At 33.7% G+C, this 22,347-nt stretch overlaps 2 protein-coding genes across 4 annotated transcripts in view; one reads left to right on the forward strand and one right to left on the reverse strand.

Moving 5' to 3' along the window:
- Positions 1-6,773, reverse strand: part of LOC116842896 (JNK-interacting protein 1) — a 22,998-nt gene extending 16,225 nt beyond the window's left edge. For 2 of the 3 annotated variants that reach the window (XM_032812729.1, XM_032812727.1), the window contains exon 1: positions 6,523-6,773. In XM_032812729.1, coding sequence (XP_032668620.1) covers positions 6,523-6,605 — 83 coding nt within the window. In that variant the 5' untranslated portion in view covers positions 6,606-6,773. The remainder of the gene's footprint in view (positions 1-6,522) is intronic. The other variant, XM_032812728.1, reaches the window with a different exon arrangement.
- Positions 6,774-16,949: 10,176 nt separating this feature from the next.
- The window catches only part of LOC116842950 (tryptophan 5-hydroxylase 1), a 14,412-nt gene continuing 9,014 nt past the window's right edge, over positions 16,950-22,347 (forward strand). The window contains exons 1-6 of the mRNA XM_032812852.1: positions 16,950-17,195; positions 17,758-17,862; positions 19,037-19,250; positions 20,613-20,716; positions 21,263-21,330; positions 21,391-21,441. Coding sequence (XP_032668743.1) covers positions 17,097-17,195; positions 17,758-17,862; positions 19,037-19,250; positions 20,613-20,716; positions 21,263-21,330; positions 21,391-21,441 — 641 coding nt within the window. The 5' untranslated portion in view covers positions 16,950-17,096. The remainder of the gene's footprint in view (positions 17,196-17,757; positions 17,863-19,036; positions 19,251-20,612; positions 20,717-21,262; positions 21,331-21,390; positions 21,442-22,347) is intronic.

Below are 22,347 nucleotides of genomic sequence, written 5' to 3' on the forward strand. Positions count from 1 at the left end.
AATCCACGAATTACGGTTTGAACTGCTTGACCATCCACCTTACTCACCAGATCTAGCCCCAAGCGACTTCTTTTTGTTCCCTCATCTAAAAATTGCGCTCGGAGGACAGAGATTTTCGTCAAATGAAGAGGCAATCACCTTCGTGAACAATTATTTTGCAGAGAAAAACGCCGAGTACTATTTCGACGGGTTACAGAGATGGGAGCATCGCTGGGAGAAGTGTGTAGATTTACAAGGAGACTATGTTGAAAAATAAAAAACAATTTTCAGAAAAAATGACTTGTATCTTTGTTAGGTCGGAAACTTTTCAGACCACCCTCGTAATTCTTTCATTATATGTGATTATAGTTACAAATATCAAATACTTTTTCCTCAGTGTATATTAGTATATAAACGACTGTACACAACGAAGTAATTCCAATATTTCGATAAAATTGTATTTCGGAAGATTGTCTCGGTATTATAACTTTTCAGGAGATTGTCCTACTTTTTAAATTTCGGTGCATTTTTTTCGGAACAATGCATATTCCATCATCCACCATAATTATTAACTTAAATGACCAACACAGAACACGACGAAATGTAAAATCAGCCAATAATATGCAACAATAAATCGATGGCGGGCGAATTACGAAATCACGCGTGCTACATTTGTATTGCATCATCATCTTCGTCAGTTTGTTTCGTGCATTTTCATCCTCGCCTCATTAGACACAAATTTCATCGCACCAATCGCGTATGCAAACATATGAATGCGCAAATAAATACGATTGTAACGCTCGCGTTAATGAAGCACGTGGAGACTGAAAGTAACATCTGTACAATTCGTTCATACATCTTCCAGCGCAGCCTTAACACGCCTATAAAGAACGTGCTTCGAGAGTATCGAGTCTCGTTAAATGAGCGCCCACTCTTTCGAATGCTCTTCAGTGAAAGATGAAAGGAAATGTTTGCCTTACAACACTCGACAAGCGTATTTCGAGTCGATCTCTCTTCTTCTCGATGATGTCACTGTTTGCATATTCCTTTAATATGAAATTCTCATTCTGGAGATATGCTACAACTATCATATTAGAGAATATAAGATAATATAAGAGCAGATATATAAGAGAAGATTAGGGAAAATCGAGCCTAGATGACTCAAGGATTATGTTGGCCATGTGTAGCAATAGTAAACCTTGCTTACTATAATTACTATTAATTCTAAACGATTAAATATTTTTCAAGATCGCACGTGTATTTTATGGTTGCTTTCCAACAAAAGACACAAATCGACACAAACATCATTTTATCTTTGTTCCACATTTAGTGAGTAACAAAGATAGGATGATACTTGTGTCGACTTGCGTCTCTTGTTGGAAAGCAACCTATATGTAGCCTTCTTACTGTAAGTTGCCAGTCAACTTAACTCGGTTTCAGGACAAGTTGACTACATTGCAGCATGTTCGTATTTCGACTGTTACAGAAGAAAATATACGTACATTTATAAGTACATTGCTGACATAAAAATGTAAAAAAGAAAGTTATCTCTATTATGTTTTTGCAGTCAATCACAACAATGATTTGTCTGAAAAGTTATGACTTTTAGAAATTCTAGAAAGTATAGCATCTTGTCCTTGTATTTCCCTTACACTTCCTCTTATCATAATGTATCATAATATGTCGCATCTTTGGGACGAGAGGAGAGTAGCGAATAAACTGCTGCGTTTGGTCTCAATCGATAACGTTAAATATTAATGGATATTTAGCGTCGGAATACTCCACATTTTCTGTTACACTCGCTCATATAATACCAAAGTGTGCCTCTACATGCCAAATTTTATCATTTCTACATTGAAACTTCATTGTTATATCTGATATAGATTCTACTGAGGATTAAGAATCGTAAAAGTTGAATTTATACAATTTTAACAAAAGTATGAATATTTCATCGAGACAAAAATCCGCTTTCCGATAGTCAACACCGCGTCATATCTTCTCAAAATAATGCGAGCCAGACCGAAAATTTATTCGGAAATATTTGGACACGTATCAAACTATCGTGTATCGATCTTTCCTATTTCTGTGAAAACACAATTTCTGTCAATGACACGTACGATCTGACAGAGTTTAGCGAGAGATACTAATGGCGTAAACAATTTAACGCGCACTTCAAATCATATATCTAAAAACGTGTGAATCAAAGATTTCCCATGTCGGATCAAGTCGAATAAATGAAATTCCACTCAAATCGAACCGAATAATATCGTCGAAATATAACTTTTAATTAAAGTATAATTAATAACATAATCTACAGAAGCCAGTCGCTGGATATTAATATAAACAATTTTAAACTATAAGATAATATTTTTGAACGTGTGCTAACATACGAGCTGAATATTTGTCCGAACTTGCACACGAAAATACACACGAACATGTTCGAACATGTCCAAACAAGTTCAAACATACACACGAAAAAATATCATTCTATATCACTAAAAAGCAACTACTCCGTTTACTTTCTTTCTTTTAAACAATGATTATCTTCAATAAAAAATACTTTTTTAATAATAATCTTAAAATATATTCAACAGAGAAATTTTAGAAAAGTTCATTATCATGTCAAAAGAGAAGAATTCTTCTAACAAGAATATTATAAAATTCTATCGAAGAAAAAGTTGGTTTGACTTTATGTACTAAGCAAATTAAAAGAATAAATTTGATAATTTACCAAATATAAATACATAAAAAATACTCAAGTAATTATAATAATTTTGTAACAAAAAATCAAACATCATTTTTAAACAAACGTATAATAATTTCTGTTATAATTTTTATATGGTCCAAAATTAGTTGTGCCCTACATGATACTGTAATATTTTCTCTGTGTACGCAACATCTGTAAATCCCCATAATCGTCTCTCACCTGACTCGATTCGATTCGAATAGTTCGCTTATCTCTAACTATGTCCTCATACATCTCTTGAAATTAGACGGAAGTCAGTGTGATTGAAGAGAAACAGAGCGACACACATACACATGGCGCCATTGACGTTCAAATATTCCCTAGATCAAGAGTTACACGACTTTCGGCCTTACATGTAACGCTTGAGATTGAAAATCGCATAAGTAGCTCTAGTTATAATGGTTTTCTTTAACTGTAATGGTTTCAATCTTATTCGTATACGCATAAAGTCCAAAATCGTGTAACTCTCGATCTAGAGAATGTTCAGGAATCAATAACACAGTGTGTACACCAACTTCACAAATTCAATCCCTAGCATAGTGCCATATAAAATTTTCGGTCTCAGGCGCATCATATATAAAATATTCGTGCACCATGACTGTTGATTATTCCAGAAATTACCGATTTCTCGCATAATCAACAGTCATAGTGTACGAAAAATCTTATATGTGATGTGCTTGGCTGAAACAATTCTAGATGTCACTATGCTAAGAAATGAGACTATCTTTATGAGATTTGTTGTACGAATCGGCTATTTCAGGACCGTCAAGTATCTTTATTAGTTTAGTCTCGCGCTTAATGCAATCAGAGAGATCGCAAATCGCGATACGCGTTGAGCAAACATTACCACTGTGTTGCGAAAGCGATCGCTAAATCCACAGTTATGCAATTTCATCACACCTCAGTCATAATATACCACGTAACGAGCGATAATAGTCCGCAACAAACAGGATCATCGCCAGTTGTTTGCGGCGACAGGAGTGACAGGTACGCGCGTGGGTGCGCGTCAACGAAAGCCTTAAAATCATGCACTCCCATCCGCGGGCGCGTCGCGTTGCAGTTTCACGTCGCGCTCCTCGTATCCTCGTGTCACACACTTATGCCCCAGGATCAATAATTTTAAAGGCACGATGCCGATGCTACTTGGCGATTCCACCGTGACTTTTAGTCTGTCGATGCATCGACCGAGACGCGTCGACCAATCGGACGTTTAACCTGTGTTTTACAGTTCCCTCGAGCGATGACAGCAACGTCACGTATTCATGTCGAAGATGCACCGATGTATTTCTCTTTTTCTTTTTTTAAAATACCACGCAACAATAACATGACGATTTGTCATCTCCATTCTAAAGCGAGGATGATAAACGGTCAGACAGTCACAACTGTCTCTCGTGACTGTCGCTCGCATGCAACTTGACGTTTCTAAATTCTACGCGAATTGTCAGAGGACTAGTTTTAATCTTCACAATGACACTCATTTTATTGGACGTATATTATCAAAGAATTCACTTAAAATTTATTCAATCACTTATCGTAAATTGCAACCATTGTCCTTTTTTTGTTTACTTTTAACTTATGGTTTCCGTACATAATTTTGAAGAAGACTTGGAGAGTAAATTAAAACGAAATGTTCACGTGGGAAACCGGGAAATTTATACCCGCCAGAGGCAATTATATTACTGCTGTCAATTACTGTCAAGATGAGTCTTCGATGATTGTTTTGTATTTTACAGAGCTCGTGTTAATTTCTTTAATCTTCAATTCCACGAATTCCGGAAACTCGAGTGTTCGGTATCTTCGTTATTAACCCTGACAGAAATACCAAGCGCCTTTCATATGTACTGATGCAATTTTCCTTGCTCCTTTTTTCCCTCAAAACTCTCTTAAAATTATGCATAAAAACTAGGTTAAAAGTGAAGCAGAAAAAGAAAACAGCGATTACAATTTATTAACTTAGTTGATTTAATTAATTTTAAGTCAATCTTTGGATAATATACGTTTGTAAATGCATGGTCTATTCAAACACGTAAAGTATAAGAATGTATAGAGAAACAAAAAGTTTGGTTTATTAAATTAACATAACAATGAGCGTTTTGAAGCCAAACGCGTTTTGGTTGAACACGGAAAAAACACTAAGAATATTACTTGTCTATATATAGTTATCATAACAAAATATTAATGTTATTTTTTGCTTATGAATACAAGATGGTTGTAATAACTATATTATTTTGTAAGTGACACACTAGCCCTCTTTACTGCCTATCCATATGAGTTTAAACAGTACTCTCAATGCAACTAAACTCGATGGATCCCTCAACTATAGTATTTGTTCTGCAAATCACAACAGAGAGATAGCAATATTCCTTTGGCTATGACAATTATGTACATGAAAATATACTAACATTATATATCATAAGAACAATTATGTACATGAAAATATACTAACATTATATATCATAAGAACTATGGCTGTGAGAACTGTATAGATGGACATGTCATAGCAGTAACGCTATTTTTAATACTATATCTCTTTAACTTGAAATCACATACATTTTCTTTCTAATCATAAAATATGTGAATGTAACAATCATAGTTTTTTCCGTAGAAGAAAGAATTTCTAGTTCTCAGAACCGAATTTAGTTTATATACTAGAAAAATCATTAGGAATATCACTAAACATGTCTGCTGCAACAAAATATTGATGTTATTTTTCGCCCATCCATAAAAAAGAGTTATGCACGGAATTGTACCACAATATTCTGGAAGTGTACACTAGCCTTCTTTGCTGCCTATTTATATATATGTGATCGGGAGGTCTCAATGCTGCATGACGCAACCAAATCCTACGGATCTCTTAACTACAGAATTGTGCAGAGCACACTAGAGAGACAGCAATATTTTTTCGATTGAAGCAGTTGTATATGAAGATACACTAATTGAACATTACGTATTATAAGCACTGTGTCTGCGAGAACTATATAAATAGACATACAACAATAGCAATATTCAACTTGAGTTTACATAAATTTTTTTTCCAACTCGGAAAAATGAGAATGTTGGTTATAACAAACAGTTTCCTCCTTAAGACTCAAAAATTCAGTTTTCTTCAACCACAACTTTGGCTCGTTCATTGTCTCGATGATTCAACCAAATTTATTTCTCGTGTCTATTATTGTCAGATCTAAAAGATATCACTTTAGCTTGCCAACTATCAATGACATCACGGGCAATTCTAATAAGACGACAGTGTGGTGAGACAAGGCTACTGCAAACAACACCGTCTCTTCTTGCCCGAGTCATCAATTTTACTCTCTCATCATTACAACGAATAAATATGGCGATCACATAAATTACATCGCGTAGCATTCTCATATCCATCACGCGATATCCATTCCGGATATCCCATTGAGTTTTCTTTGAACCTCTTTATATCTCTGACAGTCTCCAGTTCGCGAAATTATCCAGATCAACGATTACTTCTCACCGGCCACGCGTTCGAACCCCCTCGACGCGCTGCGTTATCTGACAACCTACATTACCGCCCTGCACGTTTTGCCAAGTCCACTTCGCGACGATATACGAGGCGCGATAAATTATCGTTCCGCCCACGTCTCCGAGGGATACCTCGAGTCGACCTCGATCTTCGCATTAATTCAGCCGACTTCCCGTACGAAGCAACCCTCTATTTCGATCCACATTCTTGTGACTCTCTTTCTCCTTCGTCGCGGAGTAAACGTCAGCGTCGTGGTCCTTATCGCACAAATCGTGTCACCTGTTCTCGACTCAGCGGTACTCACGTGTAGTTGGAGAGCGGCGCCTTCAGGTGCTGGGGCAGCCGCTCGAAGTAGTGGCGGAACTCCTCGAACTCGCTGTCGGCCATCGCCGCGTCGTCCACGGGGCGAACAGGCAGGTAGCAGGGCGCACAGGGCAGGGGTCGGTCCCGAGGGCGGCCGTGGCGGCCTGGTGGAGAGCTGCTCGTCAACCCCCAGGAAACGTACGGGGTGCAGAGATGTCGCTGATGTCGTCGGCGATGTCGCACGACGACCGCGCTTGCTTCGACGTCGTCGCGCGAGCTAGCCGCGGCAACCCCTATTGATCCCTGCGTGGCGAACGTCGCGCGCCTGCTCGTCCGCGAGGGTGGACGACGCAGGGGGTGGCTCTCGCCACGCCGGGCGAGAGGGTGAGGAAGGGAAGGTGCGACGGGGAGGGCGAACAGAGGCAGAAAGAAAAAGAAAACTTATGCTCTAGGGTGAATGTTTGCCTGCGTATTCTCGGCTCGCATCTAGCGCTAAATGCAGCGGCCGCGATAACATCGGCATTCGCGATAGACCAATAAAAGTCGCGCACGAAAAGAAAGATTTGATTGAATTAACCAAATATCTGGTCGAATATGAGCGATTCAGAAATTCCGATTGAAGTAACCCGAATTCTGTTTAAGTCAATCAAATCTTGTCAACTTAAACAAAATTCGAATTACTTCAATCGGAATTTCTGGATTGTTCATATTCGACCAGATATTTGGTTAATTCAACCAAACCTTTTTTCTGTACGGAGTGCAACAATGGGCTGTGCATGTCGTTGAATAATCTGTATGAACGCGATGTTATTAGGCAGTATTTCGTATGCCCGCGGCGAGATATGGTTCTCGGCCGGCGTGTTTAAACTGGGCTAACGTAATCACCGCGACGCGGGTAAATTAATTAGTTAAGTCGGTAGTGGGGAGACAAGATCCTATTTTTGAGACAGGGGTTTTGTTATGAAGTAATGCAATTTTGGTGACGTAAATATCCCCGGTTTTCGCACTGTTCAGCGTATACTTTCTGGAGATATCAGAGTTTTTTCTTTTTTAATATGAGTCGTACTCTTTAATATTCTCAGATAATGAAATCTCGCTCAAAACGAGTCGAGCAAACATTTACTTGCAGCAACAATGAATGCACTGCTATTTGGATTTGTAAGAGTGAATGTTTTTCTTAAGCTTAGAGTCTTATTCTAGAAGAATGAATGTTCCGATCGATCAAGTGAATTTGTTCTTGTGACTATGCAATGCATGAGATCTATTCTTCAATTTCAAGTTAAAAGATCAAGATAAGAACATGTTTATATTATATTGCACTTACATTGTTGAATAGAAAATTATAACATTGATGTTATGTTACTGATGATTGATATGAACTGAAATGATATGAACATGACTCATGTTATTGAGATAAAGAATGAAAAATAAATATGTAAAATACTGCCACTTGGATTGTAAGAGTGAATGTTTCACTCAAACTTAGAGAAGACTTTAACTCCATACGAGTGAATATTGCAATCGATTGGCATGGATTCGTTCTTGTAGCTGTTCTTATAACTAATCAGATTCACTATTCAATTTCGAATAAAAAGATTCACTGAACGATTTAGAGTGGGGAACTTAATAGAATTCTTTACTCTATAGGATTGCAAAATCACTCGAACTCGAGTGACTGTCACTCTACTTTTTGAGTAGTTTGAAATTTCACCACAAGAAATCTAAAGAGTATGTAAATGCTAAAAAATTTTGCACGTTCTGGGCTATATTCTCTCACTAGATGAGAGAATATTGTCCAGAAAAAAGTTTCCGACCGACATTCGCAGATCTAACGCGTTTCTGGTCGATATATACCGCGCAATGAAACATTTATCAACGGCACGCATAAACTCTCGTGAGTTTACAGTAGTATCTTCCGGAGTGGCTTGGAATTCGCGGCGGAGAACGGCACAGAGCAACCACGATATAAAATTCCGGTGAGACGGTTAAATATTTTACAGGCGACCTACGATCGATCTTTCGCATTCGTACAAACGTGTCACAAACAATAAAGATTTATCTCATCCCTCGTTAACTCTCAGAAGAGTTTAGTTATCTCGTCGGCTATATAACTAAATAACTCTGGTCGGATTATATTTCATAAAATAATCAATTTATTTAAGAAGACACATCGCACACGTCATTGTCTTAGATTCGTATTAATAATCAATATTATTCGTAAGGACGCACACGATAATCAAATAAAATTATAAAATGTATGAATACCTAAATAAATTGTATGTACTAAGAAAAACCATTTTGCATTTGAAAATCATTTAAAATACATATTTACCAAATTTATATTTAAAATGGATTCGAAAAACTCATTTTACATTTTGTATTTTAAATTATTACAATTATTACAATTATTACATTGTATTACAATTATTACATTGTATTACAATTATTACATTGTATTACAATTATTAAAGTATTTTACATTTAGCATTTTAAATGTAATTTAAAAAACATTTTACCCAGCTCTGCTACGACGTTGTCTCAGATTAGTATTAATAATCATTATTTAAACATTATTTGAAAAATGCAATGAAAACGTAAGTTTGCATAAAAATTTGTAACTTTTCTGAAAATGAATTTAAGAAATTATCATTCTAGGATTTTCTTAACAATACTTGAAGTTTTAAGAAAAAACAAATAATACATATTTCAATTTGTTAAAAATTATAATTATTTGGATATACGGAAATACATCATTTTTTCAGTTAAAAAGTGAGTAAAGTCAATAATAATTTCAAATTTTTACGCTAAATAATAATTTATTATATAATACGAGTTTTATTAAAATTATCAGATATTATCTATCAGATATTATCTATATCTTTTTTCATCTGTCATTAAAATTATCAGATATTATCTATCAGATATTATCTATATCTTTTTTCATCTGTCATTAAAATTATCAGATATTATCTATCAGATATTATCTATCAGATATTATCTATATCTTTTTTCATCTGTCATTAAAATTATCAGATATTATCTATCAGATATTATCTATCAGATATTATCTATATCTTTTTTCATCTGTCATTAAAATTTAATAATACAAAAAGTTAATTCACATATAGCTAAAAATAAATACTACTTAGATAAAACTTTTCTTATATGTTATATTTAATGAGGATCCGAAATATAACGAAAAATTTTTATTTTACACTTTGACATTTTAATCTGACATATTGAAGTCAAAAACGACCCTACAGCAGATTTGCTTTTTTATTGTGTGACAGGCAATTGACATGGCTCAGCAATGTTTAAACTTTATATTTCCATCAACTAGACTGTTTTGTGCATCAACTATAACTGGCACGTGTTTTGTGATTCTCTATCGCATATTGAGGATTTTACAATATGTATCATCTTTTATTTTGTCATCAACACAATTTCATGGCGCTATATATATGTGTGTGTGTATTTATGTGTGCATGTATGTATATGTGTATGTATTGATAAGAATATCCTAGAATGTTAATTTTTCAAATTCGTATGTGTATATATATATATATATATATATATATATATATATATATATATATATATATATATATATATATATATATAGAGCAGGGCTGGGTAAAATGCTTTTCAAGTTGTATTTAAAATGCTAAATGTAAAATACTTTAACAATTGTATTTAAAATACAAAATGTAAAATGGGTTTTTCGAATCCATTTTAAATATAAATTTGGTAAATACGTATATTAAATGGTTTTCAAATGCAAAATGGTTTTCTTAGTATATACAATTTATTCGGATATTCATACATTTTATAATCTTATTTGATTAGCACGCTGTTTAATTTGAGTAATAATTGTTTTTCAAATATATCATCGCATGTTTCGACGATTGGGGTTCAGAATCATACCTGCATAATAATCGTTCTACTGGCGTAGACAACGGAGAGAGAAGCAAAGTATTATATTTTATAAAAATTTCTTGAATTATAAGAAATGCATTAAACGAGTCCAAATGTATTCTCATTTTGCAAATACTGCAAGCATTGCAGTTTAATCGTATTTTTAATAGAGGTATTTGCAACACTTTCATCCGAAGATGACCACCTTCAAAAGCAAGAAAGCTTTCACTGCGTATTGCTTCTGATACATTCGTCGAATCATTTCGAGTTTTTGACACACTGGTTAGTAAAGATTCAACTTCATTAGCAATTCCTTGACATCATTCTTTCTTTTACCCATCATAACTTAAAGAACCCATCATAACTTAAAGGATAGCTAAAATAGCATCGTTTATTCGATAAGAAAAATCAAAGTAATCTTTGAATCTTTTATTTAAGTCTTCCAGCAGCACGACTAAAATAGAAAATGCAAAATGCCATTTCCATTTTAAATACATATTTAAAATGGAACTATTTCAAATATTACCCAGCCCTGTATATACATATACAAGATGTCTCCCAGACTCTCCTCCTTAACACTTTTTGTATGAACGTAGAACAGATTGAAGTGAACATAAAAGTCTCAAAGCGTTTTGCGATATTTCTATGAAATTGAACAATGTGAGTGTCGATTATTTCAAATGACTTTCTCGAATAGCTTTACTTCAGAACAAAAAATTTTAAAGTATAAAATGCGAAATGAAGTTATAAGTTAAAACTAATAAACGACGTGACCAATGAACACAGTCAACGATTAATGAGACACCGAGCTATATTACGCAAAAATCAGCCCGCTAAAACGGGAAAATTTTGAATGAATAAAAATTTAAATTTAAAAAAATTTAAATGTAAAATTTAAATATAATATATAATATAATATATAATATAAAAAAATATAAAAAAATATAAAAAATAGTAAAATAATAAAATATAAAAAATAGTAAAATATAAAAAATGTAAATATAAAATTTATAATATAATAAAATATAAAAAAATTTTAATATAAAATTTAAATATAAAATGTAATATAAAATTTTTTATCTCATAGTTTACATATGCAATTATTTTTTTCTCCATTTTACTAGTCTCTTTTCTGCAACGTCTCTTTATTCGTTCCTTTCCGGTCTCATTACAATTTTAATTTAGCGTTTTAACGTTTTCCCCGTCATAATCTCGTAAAGCAAACTTCATGATAGTAACGCGACTGATTTTACCGGACACCGTAACAATGTTCCGGCAGTCATAAGTGCGTATGGGCACTCGGCCAAAATCGAGTTATGCCGCAATTGACCTCACCGTTTTCGCGAATATCTATTCGCGACTTCGCCAGCTATATGAAAAATATTTTTCACTGCCGTAAAATATTCTACCGTAACTTTCCCTCGCATATCTCCACCATTGCCTCTCAAATCGCCTTATTCGTGCTGAAGCACGCTCAGAAAGGATCTTCCTGTTTACCGACGAATAGCTATCCTCTTCTACGTCGCGGAGACTTTCTACGCGGCTCGATGAATTGGTCGGTTCGATCGATTAAAACATTTCAACCGATTTGACCGGAGACTGCTTGAGAAAGCTTTAAGGGAGAACACTTCCTCGCAAGTGCGAAGCAACAGGCGAGTCTGCCAAACGTTAGAAAGCAGTTATTACGAAAATTCACATAATGCCAATATACAGAGTAGACCACACAATAAAAAATGTTAGAAAGCAGTTATTACGAAAATTCACATAATGCCAATATACAGAGTAGACCACACAATAAAAAAATAAAATGTCAATTTTATGTCCCAGAAAATTCACTCTAAGTTTTCAGTAAAAATAACCTATCTGCTTATTTATTACTTGATAAATTAAAAATGTTAATTATTTGACACTCGAACATCCACTTCTTACATTTGTGTTTGTTGTTTTGACTTTAAATCCGATGTAAAAATAAATACAAAATAATAAAAAATATACCAAGTAGTAGTTAAAGTAACTTGTAAGAATTGTTAATGGAACATTTCTATATATATAATAATAACATAAAAATTAGTATATTTTAAAGCAACTTTTCAGTTACTTACCACATTAACATGCATAAAATATTGTTTAATTGCGTCTAAAGTCAAAACAACAAATATAAATATAATTAATTAACATCTGGTGACATTCCATTTTTTATTGTCTGAACACGGAAAGTACATAAAAAAATACAATATTAAAAATGCACGGATCGGATGCACGTGTATCTTCTATAAAAAGAAAAATAATATATTTTAATTTAACAAGACAGAAGTTGTGACATTATATTACATATCAATGGCATAGCTAGGGGGGAGCTGAGGGGGCTCCAGCCTCCCCCGAAATTAATTTTCTTCCAGAAAATTAATTAATTTTCTGGGTTACGCTAAGTGTGAGAAAAATTTATTCGAATGACCTTTTTTTTCACTCGTCAAAAATAAAAAGTGCAGCCCTCCCAAAACTTTTTTCCGGCTACGCCACTGTTACATACGTTAATTTAAAAACAAATATAACTAATAAATGCCCGTTCTTTATAATTAAAAATGCTTCTTGCATGATGAAAAAATCATTTAAATAGCAATTTGTTTTCATATGTCTTTCCGTGACGTTCAAGGATTATAAATATTAAAGAGAAATAATCGAGACTCTCCAAGAGGCGATGTACCTCAGGACCGATAGCAATTAAACGTGTCTTTGTTAAACGGACGGAGAAGTGCTTCGTTAAAGTAACCTCGAGCAAAAATTCTGAGAATACAGAACCAAGGAATCGACGGTATCGACTGCGCCTGACCTAGTGGCCTTTGAAACCGAGTGGAAAACAGGAGCTAAATTTGTGTTCCTCGTTGAGCTCTATCCCACCCCCGTCTTTGATCTCAAAGACGACTTCTCACGTGGACGTATCACCGCGGATAACCACCAGACGCTTTCTCAACTTCACCGGTGTATCGCGGCACAAAGGAACATCTCATGTCACTGACATCCGTATCTACGAAATGTTTGATCCACCGATGTATGTGGTGTGCGATTAGCAGGAAGGATGGATCTTCTAATAATCCCGAGAAGATCAAAATAAAATCATGTTCTTAATTTTCATAAAGAAACAAAACGTAACATCGCGTAACATTGCGTTCCTCACAATATTGTCCTTTTTCCCACTATTACAATATAATTAGTCACGTGATTATTATCGATTAGTATACTAAGTAGCCACCATCAATACCAAAGCACATACCAAACCATAAAATGATTCTGGATGTCACATGAGAATTTAATAATAATAATAATAACTTGACTGATCACAATAAAGAAAGAAAAGAAAGTAATAATACAATATATACACTGAAAAAAACATCTAAAAAATAAGAAATATTTATTTGATGTTACTGATAACATTTATTTGTACTAATTTACAAACACCCACATATTTTCTCACATCAAGAACAAATTTCTTTCGAATGAGAAAATATATATTTTTCTAAAACACCCTCTCACTTTTCATGTAAGCAATTATTTTTTTATTTAAAGAAAAAAACTTAGATTTAAGTAAACATGTTATTAATACTCATCGAATAAAAATGTTTTAGTTTCTGGATATTTTTTCTCTCACTATCTCTTTTTCACATACCTTTTTAGATATTTTTTTCTGAGTATTATAAGCCGTTAAGCTAAAGCTAAACCTATAAGCTAAAAATAATAAAAATGATAATAAAGATACAAAAATTAAGCGCTAAAGTATGCTCGATCAAACGAAACATTCGGTAACAAAGCGAAACGTAGGGAGCGAAGAGGCAGAATGAACGAATAAAGGTAACGAATCGTAATACTGTACTATAACAAAGTAAATTTATATTATCAAATAGAGTTCCACCTTCCTCTCTTTCGGTTTTATTAGTGTAAGTACCACATGGAAAGAAACAAACGAATCTTTTAATCAACTTAACGTTTCGGGCACGCGCCAACGCCTGAGAATGAAATTGCAGGCTGCAACCGGCAATAAGGTGAGTTAAATTGATAGCTAATTAAATTGATCGAATGTTAAATAGCCGATCCGTTCGATCGTGATCGCGAGGTGCGCGAAATACCGTCGCGAGTGATATCCTCGAGAATTTACCGCTTCTGGATACATTTCGATAAGATGAAAGCGTTCAGGATCGAACGATACTCCCAATCTCGCTGAATGCCGGAGAAACACCCGGTATAATTCAACGAGGGTAGATCCGCGGGCGCAGTAGCTGATAGTGGTAAGTGATGGACACGGATAATGTGCTGCATCTACTTTGCCCGAGAATAGGAGAGCTCTCCTCGGGCGTTCGAGCTTTTATTAAACAGCGTCTTTGTTTCGAAGCAGAAGGGAGAACGAGAAATCGCCGTTTCGTCCAAGAGATTCCCTTCTGCGGTCAGGAAGCCCTGTTCGGATGACCGTATTCTTCCTCTTAACGTTTGACATTTGCAGCATATCGTGTAATTTCCACCGTCAGAGCTATCTTTAAGTTAAAAGAAAAAATTAACAAAGGTGTAGTCGTATGCAGCAATATTGTGAAATATAACAAACTGAGAGATAAAATTTTTTTCTTTCCTTTTTTTAAAATTATTATATTTTTCATATTTTTCTAGAATTGTATATATTTGATTCAAGTAAGACAGGTAAATGTCTCAATTAATAATTGTGCCCCAATTTATGACAAGTGGTCATCCGTTTTTTTTAATGAGTCACTTAATACGAATCCACATTGAAAAAAAGAATATTCTTGTTTGAAGAATATCTTTATTGTTGACATTTTAAAAATATGATTAATGTTAAAATAAGATTATATAGCGTTGATAAATTAGTTTTCAATCAAGACGAATATAATCAAATTAATAAAATTATTTTCTCATAGAATATTATAATATTAATATTCCTAATTATATATTATTAGTCTTCAACCAAGACGAATATAGTTAAGAATTAACACAATCATTTTCTTATATAAGCAAGAATATTAATATTGTCAAATTAACACAATCATTTTCTTATATAGCAAGAATATTAATATTCGAATATTCTATGAGAAAATGATTGTATTAATTTGACAATATCCGTCTTGATTAAAGGCTAATTTATCTTCGTTCAACGCCATATAATCTCATTTTAACATTAATCTTATTTTTAAAATGTCAATAATAAAGATATCCTCCAAACAAGAATATTCTTTTTTCTGTGCATATTTATCCTAAATATACGTATGTCTTTATTTTAAATTTTATATATTATCAATTACAACAAGTTTCAAATAAAAGAATCGTAAATATGCCAGAATATCATGATTTCACAAGCGTACTACTGACGACATTCAAAGATTTGCTCGCTGACATCTTAGAAACTAACAGCTAACATCATATGTCTGTTTATCAAATCTGTGTAATTATTCTTTAACTTTAAGGGATTGAAATGTTAAAATTGAGAGAAAATTAAAAAATGTTTTATAAGGAGAAATTTACAAAATATGTAATTTCTGTAATTAATTTATATGTGTTATTGGTCGGTATCAGGATATTTCTTTGTCCCCATTATTGACAATCTGAATAAATCTATATATATAAAATAGCACATTTCTCTGTTCCTTATATATTCCTAGGCCGGTATTCATAGTCGAATCTTATTTCAAGATCGTCTTAAGTAATGTCTTAAGATGCAAATACAGCTCTGTGATTGGTTCATGATATCTTAAAACAGTACTTGAAAGATGATCTTGAAATAAGATTCGACTATGAATACCGGCCCTAAACCCTTTAACTGATCTTCAAGATGACATATACGGTATGACAAGATGACATGTCATCGATACGGTAGCAGATATGCAACAACCTCGACGAATTTGCAGATTATCACGCCAAAGAGAAAAACTATACAGAAGGAATAATTTAGTTGAATCAAACAAACACTTCTTTGGAATGGTCCAAACCAATTTTTTTATTAATCGAACAAAGTTTCGTTTGACACAACAAAAATATTTAGTCACGGCTTAGTTCCAACGAAATATTTTTGTTGTGTCAGCCAAAAAATTTATTTTTAGACCAATCCAAAGAACGTTTATTTAATTCAACAAATCGTTCTCTCTGTGTACGTTTTACCGTTCGAATAAAAAAGTCACTGTAAAAGCAATGAGACGACAAATGGTCGCGCGTTCAGTTTACTGAAAATCTTGCAGTTCTTGCACGTGATTTTCGTTGCCAGTGCCTCTTCGTATCATACAATCCGATGACGTCACAAGAAATACATTCAAGGACCGACACGTTAAACGGGATGTACCAACACTCGTCTTCAACCCCATGAAAAGTTTTATCCGACCAATAGGAATCGCTGGTGCCGCCATGCGCCGTCCAATCACGGTAAGATCGTCATTGAGAAGGACGAGCGCGAACGGGGGAGACCGAGGTCTTAAGAGGACCTGTTAAGGATGGTACCGGCACACTGTTGCGCGTGTCCTTAAAGACGGCGAGTCGTCAATCGCGATCGCGCGACATATAATATTAAAAAGGGAAAAAAGAAAACAGAATAAATTCCATTGACGAACAGTACCATCGCAATCGCCGACGGAGGGACGATTGTCCTGCAAATCCGTTTGTATAAAAATCAGCATGAGTGGGTCAGGGAAAGGTCTTCTCGGGGTGTGGCTGTACAGAAGAGGCGAAAGCTGGGCCATCAAGGAGGGAAGTCCACTGCATAAATCACGCGATGTACGTCGCGAATTAATCTATTCTTTGTTGAATATTCCGTCATTAGCCTCTTTAAAATCCTCTTGTTGATGTTATTTCCGTTTCCCGAGGTTCAGGAAAGAAATCTCTCGTAACTCTTTATAATTTTTAATATAGAACTCACTCACGCTGAAAGAGTAACAAAAAAGATCGACGATATTTTGATGAATTATTATCTTTAATATTCTACTAATTAATCTTAGCAGCTTATATAAATAAAACCAAGTTATCCATTTATTTTTAGAATACAGTGGTATATATGTAAAATAGCTGCAGTGTCATAACTGTGGCATTATACATGAAAATCATAACTCGTCGATAGTTATACTTATCACAAACAAATTTTTCCATTTTAAGTTATTTTTTTTTATTTGCTATATTACACGTGTTATTTATTCATGCATCATAATTCTTCCTAAATCAAGTTGAACGTTCGATCGTGTCTAATTCTAGCGAAAGTAAATATGTTCTAAAAGCAGATTTACACAATGCCAAACGAAAGATACGGGACAATTTTAATAAGCGCATTCTTTTGTTCATTCAGATTCCTATGGATGATAATAACTCGGCTAACGACAACAAGAATTCTGTGATATTTTCCTTGAAGAACCAAGTCGGCGGTTTGGCACGAGCGCTTCAAGTATTTCAGGTATGCTGTGTACTCTTCGTTCTCAACATGCCTGCGATAAAATTAGTAATAGTAATACCGTGCACTTTCCAAATACGCTTTTCTATCGTTCCATCTTAGTTTACTAAAAAATAATATTTTAAAAGCTAATCGTCAATCTACGAAAATTAATAGAAATTAGACAAAGAATTTGTCGTAACAACAATTAGATTAATCGCATTGTGATTGTTGTTTGACGTAACAACAATCACAATGCGATTAATATTGATACAATGTTGTATCAAATTTTAACCTATAACGTGCTTGCAAAAGAGAGAGAATATTCCTTCTTTCTTTCTCACAATATTTTGATAGAGTAAAGTTATGATTAGACTTTTTTTGTGAGAATTCTAGTTTTACAATATCGTGATAACGATCCTTGCATATATTAAATATCACATTTTATATACGAGAAACACCTAAAATATAATTTCACATTTGTGTATAAAAATATTGCTTAACTGAAATATAATGCAAACATTAGACTTCTTATATAACATGTTATATTAAAGTTATGTTGCTGTTATATTGTTGGTGCAACTTAACCAATAAATAACATAATAACATAACAGTTTTATATCATAGTTATATCGCAATTATAAAGGAAATTAAGTAACCTCAATATTAATAACGTATAACAGCAGTTATATTACATATTACTCCTGTGTTATATCACAGTTATGTCCTGTGTTTGCTGGGATCTCTATTTTTAAAATAAAAATAACTTCTATTTTTTAAATAAAACACGCGTTGAAAGAATAACGAAAGAGATCGATGATATTGTGATAAATTATCCCTTATTTGCTCCTTAAATGTCCAAGAGAGACATTTTGACTATTTATTTAATAGCCAATATTACAAGGATAAGTATACAAACTATTATTTGCAATTTTAATTTTTTAATTCCGATTAAACTTTTATTAAACTTTTAAATTCCGATTATTCTGTTCCGTTTCGATGCCAAACTTTTTGCAAAATTTAATAGACAAATGGCAAACTTTCTACACCAACCTAAGATCATTAGACACATATGTATAACTTGGAACAACACAAAATTTAAAAACCGACTATACGAATAAAAATATTCCACATCAATAAACACACTCACTGAGGACAAAGATATCGAGAAGACACAGGTATTTTTTGTCGCGCAAAGGATTTAGGTGTAAACGTCGTGCACATCGAGTCGAGGAAGTCTCTGCGTCGCGGCTCTGAATACGAAATCCTTGTGGACGTGGAGTGCGACTCGAAGAGGATGGAGCAGTTGATGAAGATGTTGAGCCGCGAAGTGGCTGCGATCAATCTCGCCCATTACGAGCATATTGGAAATATGCCGCGCGCGCCTTCCCTTTCAGCCGCGACAAGCTTCGGTAAGTGCCTTTTAAACAAAACAGATTAAAAATGATAAAAATATACCCAAATTTTATTAAAATATTAAGTAAATTCATATGAACCTATTATTTCTATCGGAGATCTTACAATTTCTTATATTTCAGCTTATATAAAAAGTTATTAGTTTCTTCCTTATATCATACTGTAACTTACTTTTGATAATTAAATATCATATTAAACAACTTAATATTTCCATTTTTCGTATAGAAACGTATATTTATGATACAATTGCATAACAACATATTTTAACATTAAATTTTTCCAGTTTATTTACTATATTTTATATTCTGACTTTTAAATTTTTATCTTTTTGAACCACAATGAAATTTTACATGTGTCATTTTAAATGCTTAAAATACATATACACAAAAATTGTTACTTTAGTAATTATTTTTTAATTATCTTAACGTTATATATTTCCGTAACAGCTATATATTATAACAAATATATATATTTAAAATATTTCCAAATAGAAAAATTACGTCAAATGACATATTAGTGACGTACTATTGGTATTTGACATATCATTAAAATGTTATTTGACGTCACAATATGTTTGCTGGACTTATACTTCAATAAGACTTACATTGGAATAAATTTAATCTCCACACAAACACACACATACACACACACAGGTACTCTAAATCAATATCAAATTACCTGTAATAATTTTTAGATGCAAATATAGATTAATTTCTAATTCTTTTCGAAACGTTTTCATTGAGATATGGGAAATACATAACCCTAAAGCGCAGAGTGTGTGTTTACATGTACGTTGCACCGGATATCAGATAAAATAAATTATTTATCATGACGAAACACGGTTAAATCCAACTCTGACATCGCATTGTCAGTACAACGTCTGCTTACATCGACGACTTGATATAATGAGATTCTGTCACAACGAGTCACAGCTTTGATCGGAAGCATTCGAGCTTCGATCGGGAAAAGAAAATTCAGCTTAATTTATCCGTTATGTAATATAATTCCACAAAAGCTTCCACCTTTATCTACCGCGGCTGCGCTTCTTCATTATCTATTTTTGCCCATTTTCATCTCTTCAAAATGTCTATTTTCACAAGAAAAGGAAGGACATTGGACGCGATTGGACCACTGAAATAATTTGACAAGTCGCCGTACACTTTGACAACTGCGGTCTTGCGATCGGTGTTTTAATATTTATTGTGAAAGATTCAGTGTAAGAGATTTTTGTTACAATATCGAGCGAATTCCAATTTTATCGCGCACATTCGTTATTGTTCCGTCTCTGGAAAGCTCTCGCTAATGGAATATCTTATCGTGTGGTAAAAGTAAGACACAACAAAATTTCAATTTTATAGATTTCAGCGAAGTAGATATGCCCTGGTTCCCTCGGAAAATATCAGACCTCGATAGAGCACAGAAGGTTCTCATGTACGGATCAGACTTGGACGCAGATCATCCTGTACGTTTTCCACAAAGATTTTCTAATTAGCAGGATGACACCAGATGACGCATTAATAACCCATTCATAATATCTCTTCTGCGTCGATAATACACTGAGAAAAATATTTAAAAATTTTTATTGAAATATAAAGTCTATTTCTATAAAATCAAGCTTATTTCTGCAAATAACACCTTTATGATCTACAAATAAATTTTTAAATATTTTTTCCTTAGTATACACTGAATGAAAGAATATTTGAAATATAAAAAATATTTATTAAATGTATTTAAATAGAATAAACAATTGCCTTCATGAAAAGCAACGGTTTTAGAAAAATATATATTTTTCAGAGAAATTTCTAATTTCGCCAAAACAATTTTTTTCAATAATAATAAAAATATATATATCAGTACAAGCATATCAAAAAAATATTTTTAATTTTGAGATATTTTTTCTCTAAGTTGCGTCATTTGACGTCATCATGTTTATTGGGTTGTTGCATGCTATTTACCGCCGTTTTCCCGCTCGCGTGCTCGCTTTAACGCAACTATTGGATAATTTCAGGGCTTCAAGGATCCTGTGTATCGCAAACGTCGCGAAGAGTTCGCCGATATCGCCTATAATTATAGGCAGTAAGTAGAATTATCGTTTACGTGCCGCGGCGATGTTTTTAAACAACTTGGCTGTTTCAGCGGTCAACCGATCCCGAGAGTGCAGTACACATCGGAGGAAATCAGAACCTGGTACGTATGCTTCAGATAATACGATGTTATTACATTCGTGAAATCCATAGTTGCTGAGTATAATGCAGCCCGTATATCTTCCTTCTCGTCTGAAACGTCTGAACGAGTCTGTCTGTAAAATTTATACGATGTACGGAGAGAATCTTATATAGTAAAGATTACTTTTATAGTAATTATTTTTATAGTAAAAATTATTTTTAGAACTATTAGAAATATTATATTTAAAATTATTCAGAATACTAGAATTTTTTCTAACCAAGAAATAGATCAACATTCTGCAATAATTTACTATCCTTTTATTTACGTCCTATTATATATATTCCTATACAGTCCTATTATTTACATCCTTTTATATACGTGCTATTTATATTTTAGGGACTGAAATATGCTATTAAAAAATTTGCCAAATTTCTCTCTTTTTAACGAAATTTGCAATGCTTCTAGGAAAATTTATTATGTTTCTTAGCAAGATGGATCTTACTGACAGTCAAATTTACATTACTATTAGAAACGCGTTGGTAACGAATAGAGGAATGCCAATAGAAGAAATCCTTGCGATATTATTTACGCGAACGAGATATCGCTGCGTCAACTGAAAATTGAATGTTGCACGATGTGTTATGAGTCGTGGATCACACAATTAACGTCTTAGATTCGAAAGATACGAGGCGCAACTTCTCATCATTAAACTACGCAATAAACTACGAACGTGCTTTCGCGTACACGAAGGCAATCGACGCCGGATGGAAAAAGTCGTTTCAGCTTTTTTCGATACTTAAGTTATATGCTCGCTCGGTGTCTTCGATGCGAGCTCTCACTTCTCTCCAATTTAAAACGAAGAAGTTTCTCTCTCTCTCTCTCTCTCTCTCTCTCTCTCTCTCTCTCTCTCTCTCTCTCTCTCTCTCT

The sequence above is a fragment of the Odontomachus brunneus genome, unplaced genomic scaffold (genome assembly GCF_010583005.1).
Source record: "Odontomachus brunneus isolate Ranch 3 - 2012 unplaced genomic scaffold, Obru_v1 Obru_scaffold_028, whole genome shotgun sequence".
Classification (NCBI taxonomy): Eukaryota; Metazoa; Arthropoda; class Insecta; order Hymenoptera; family Formicidae; genus Odontomachus; species Odontomachus brunneus.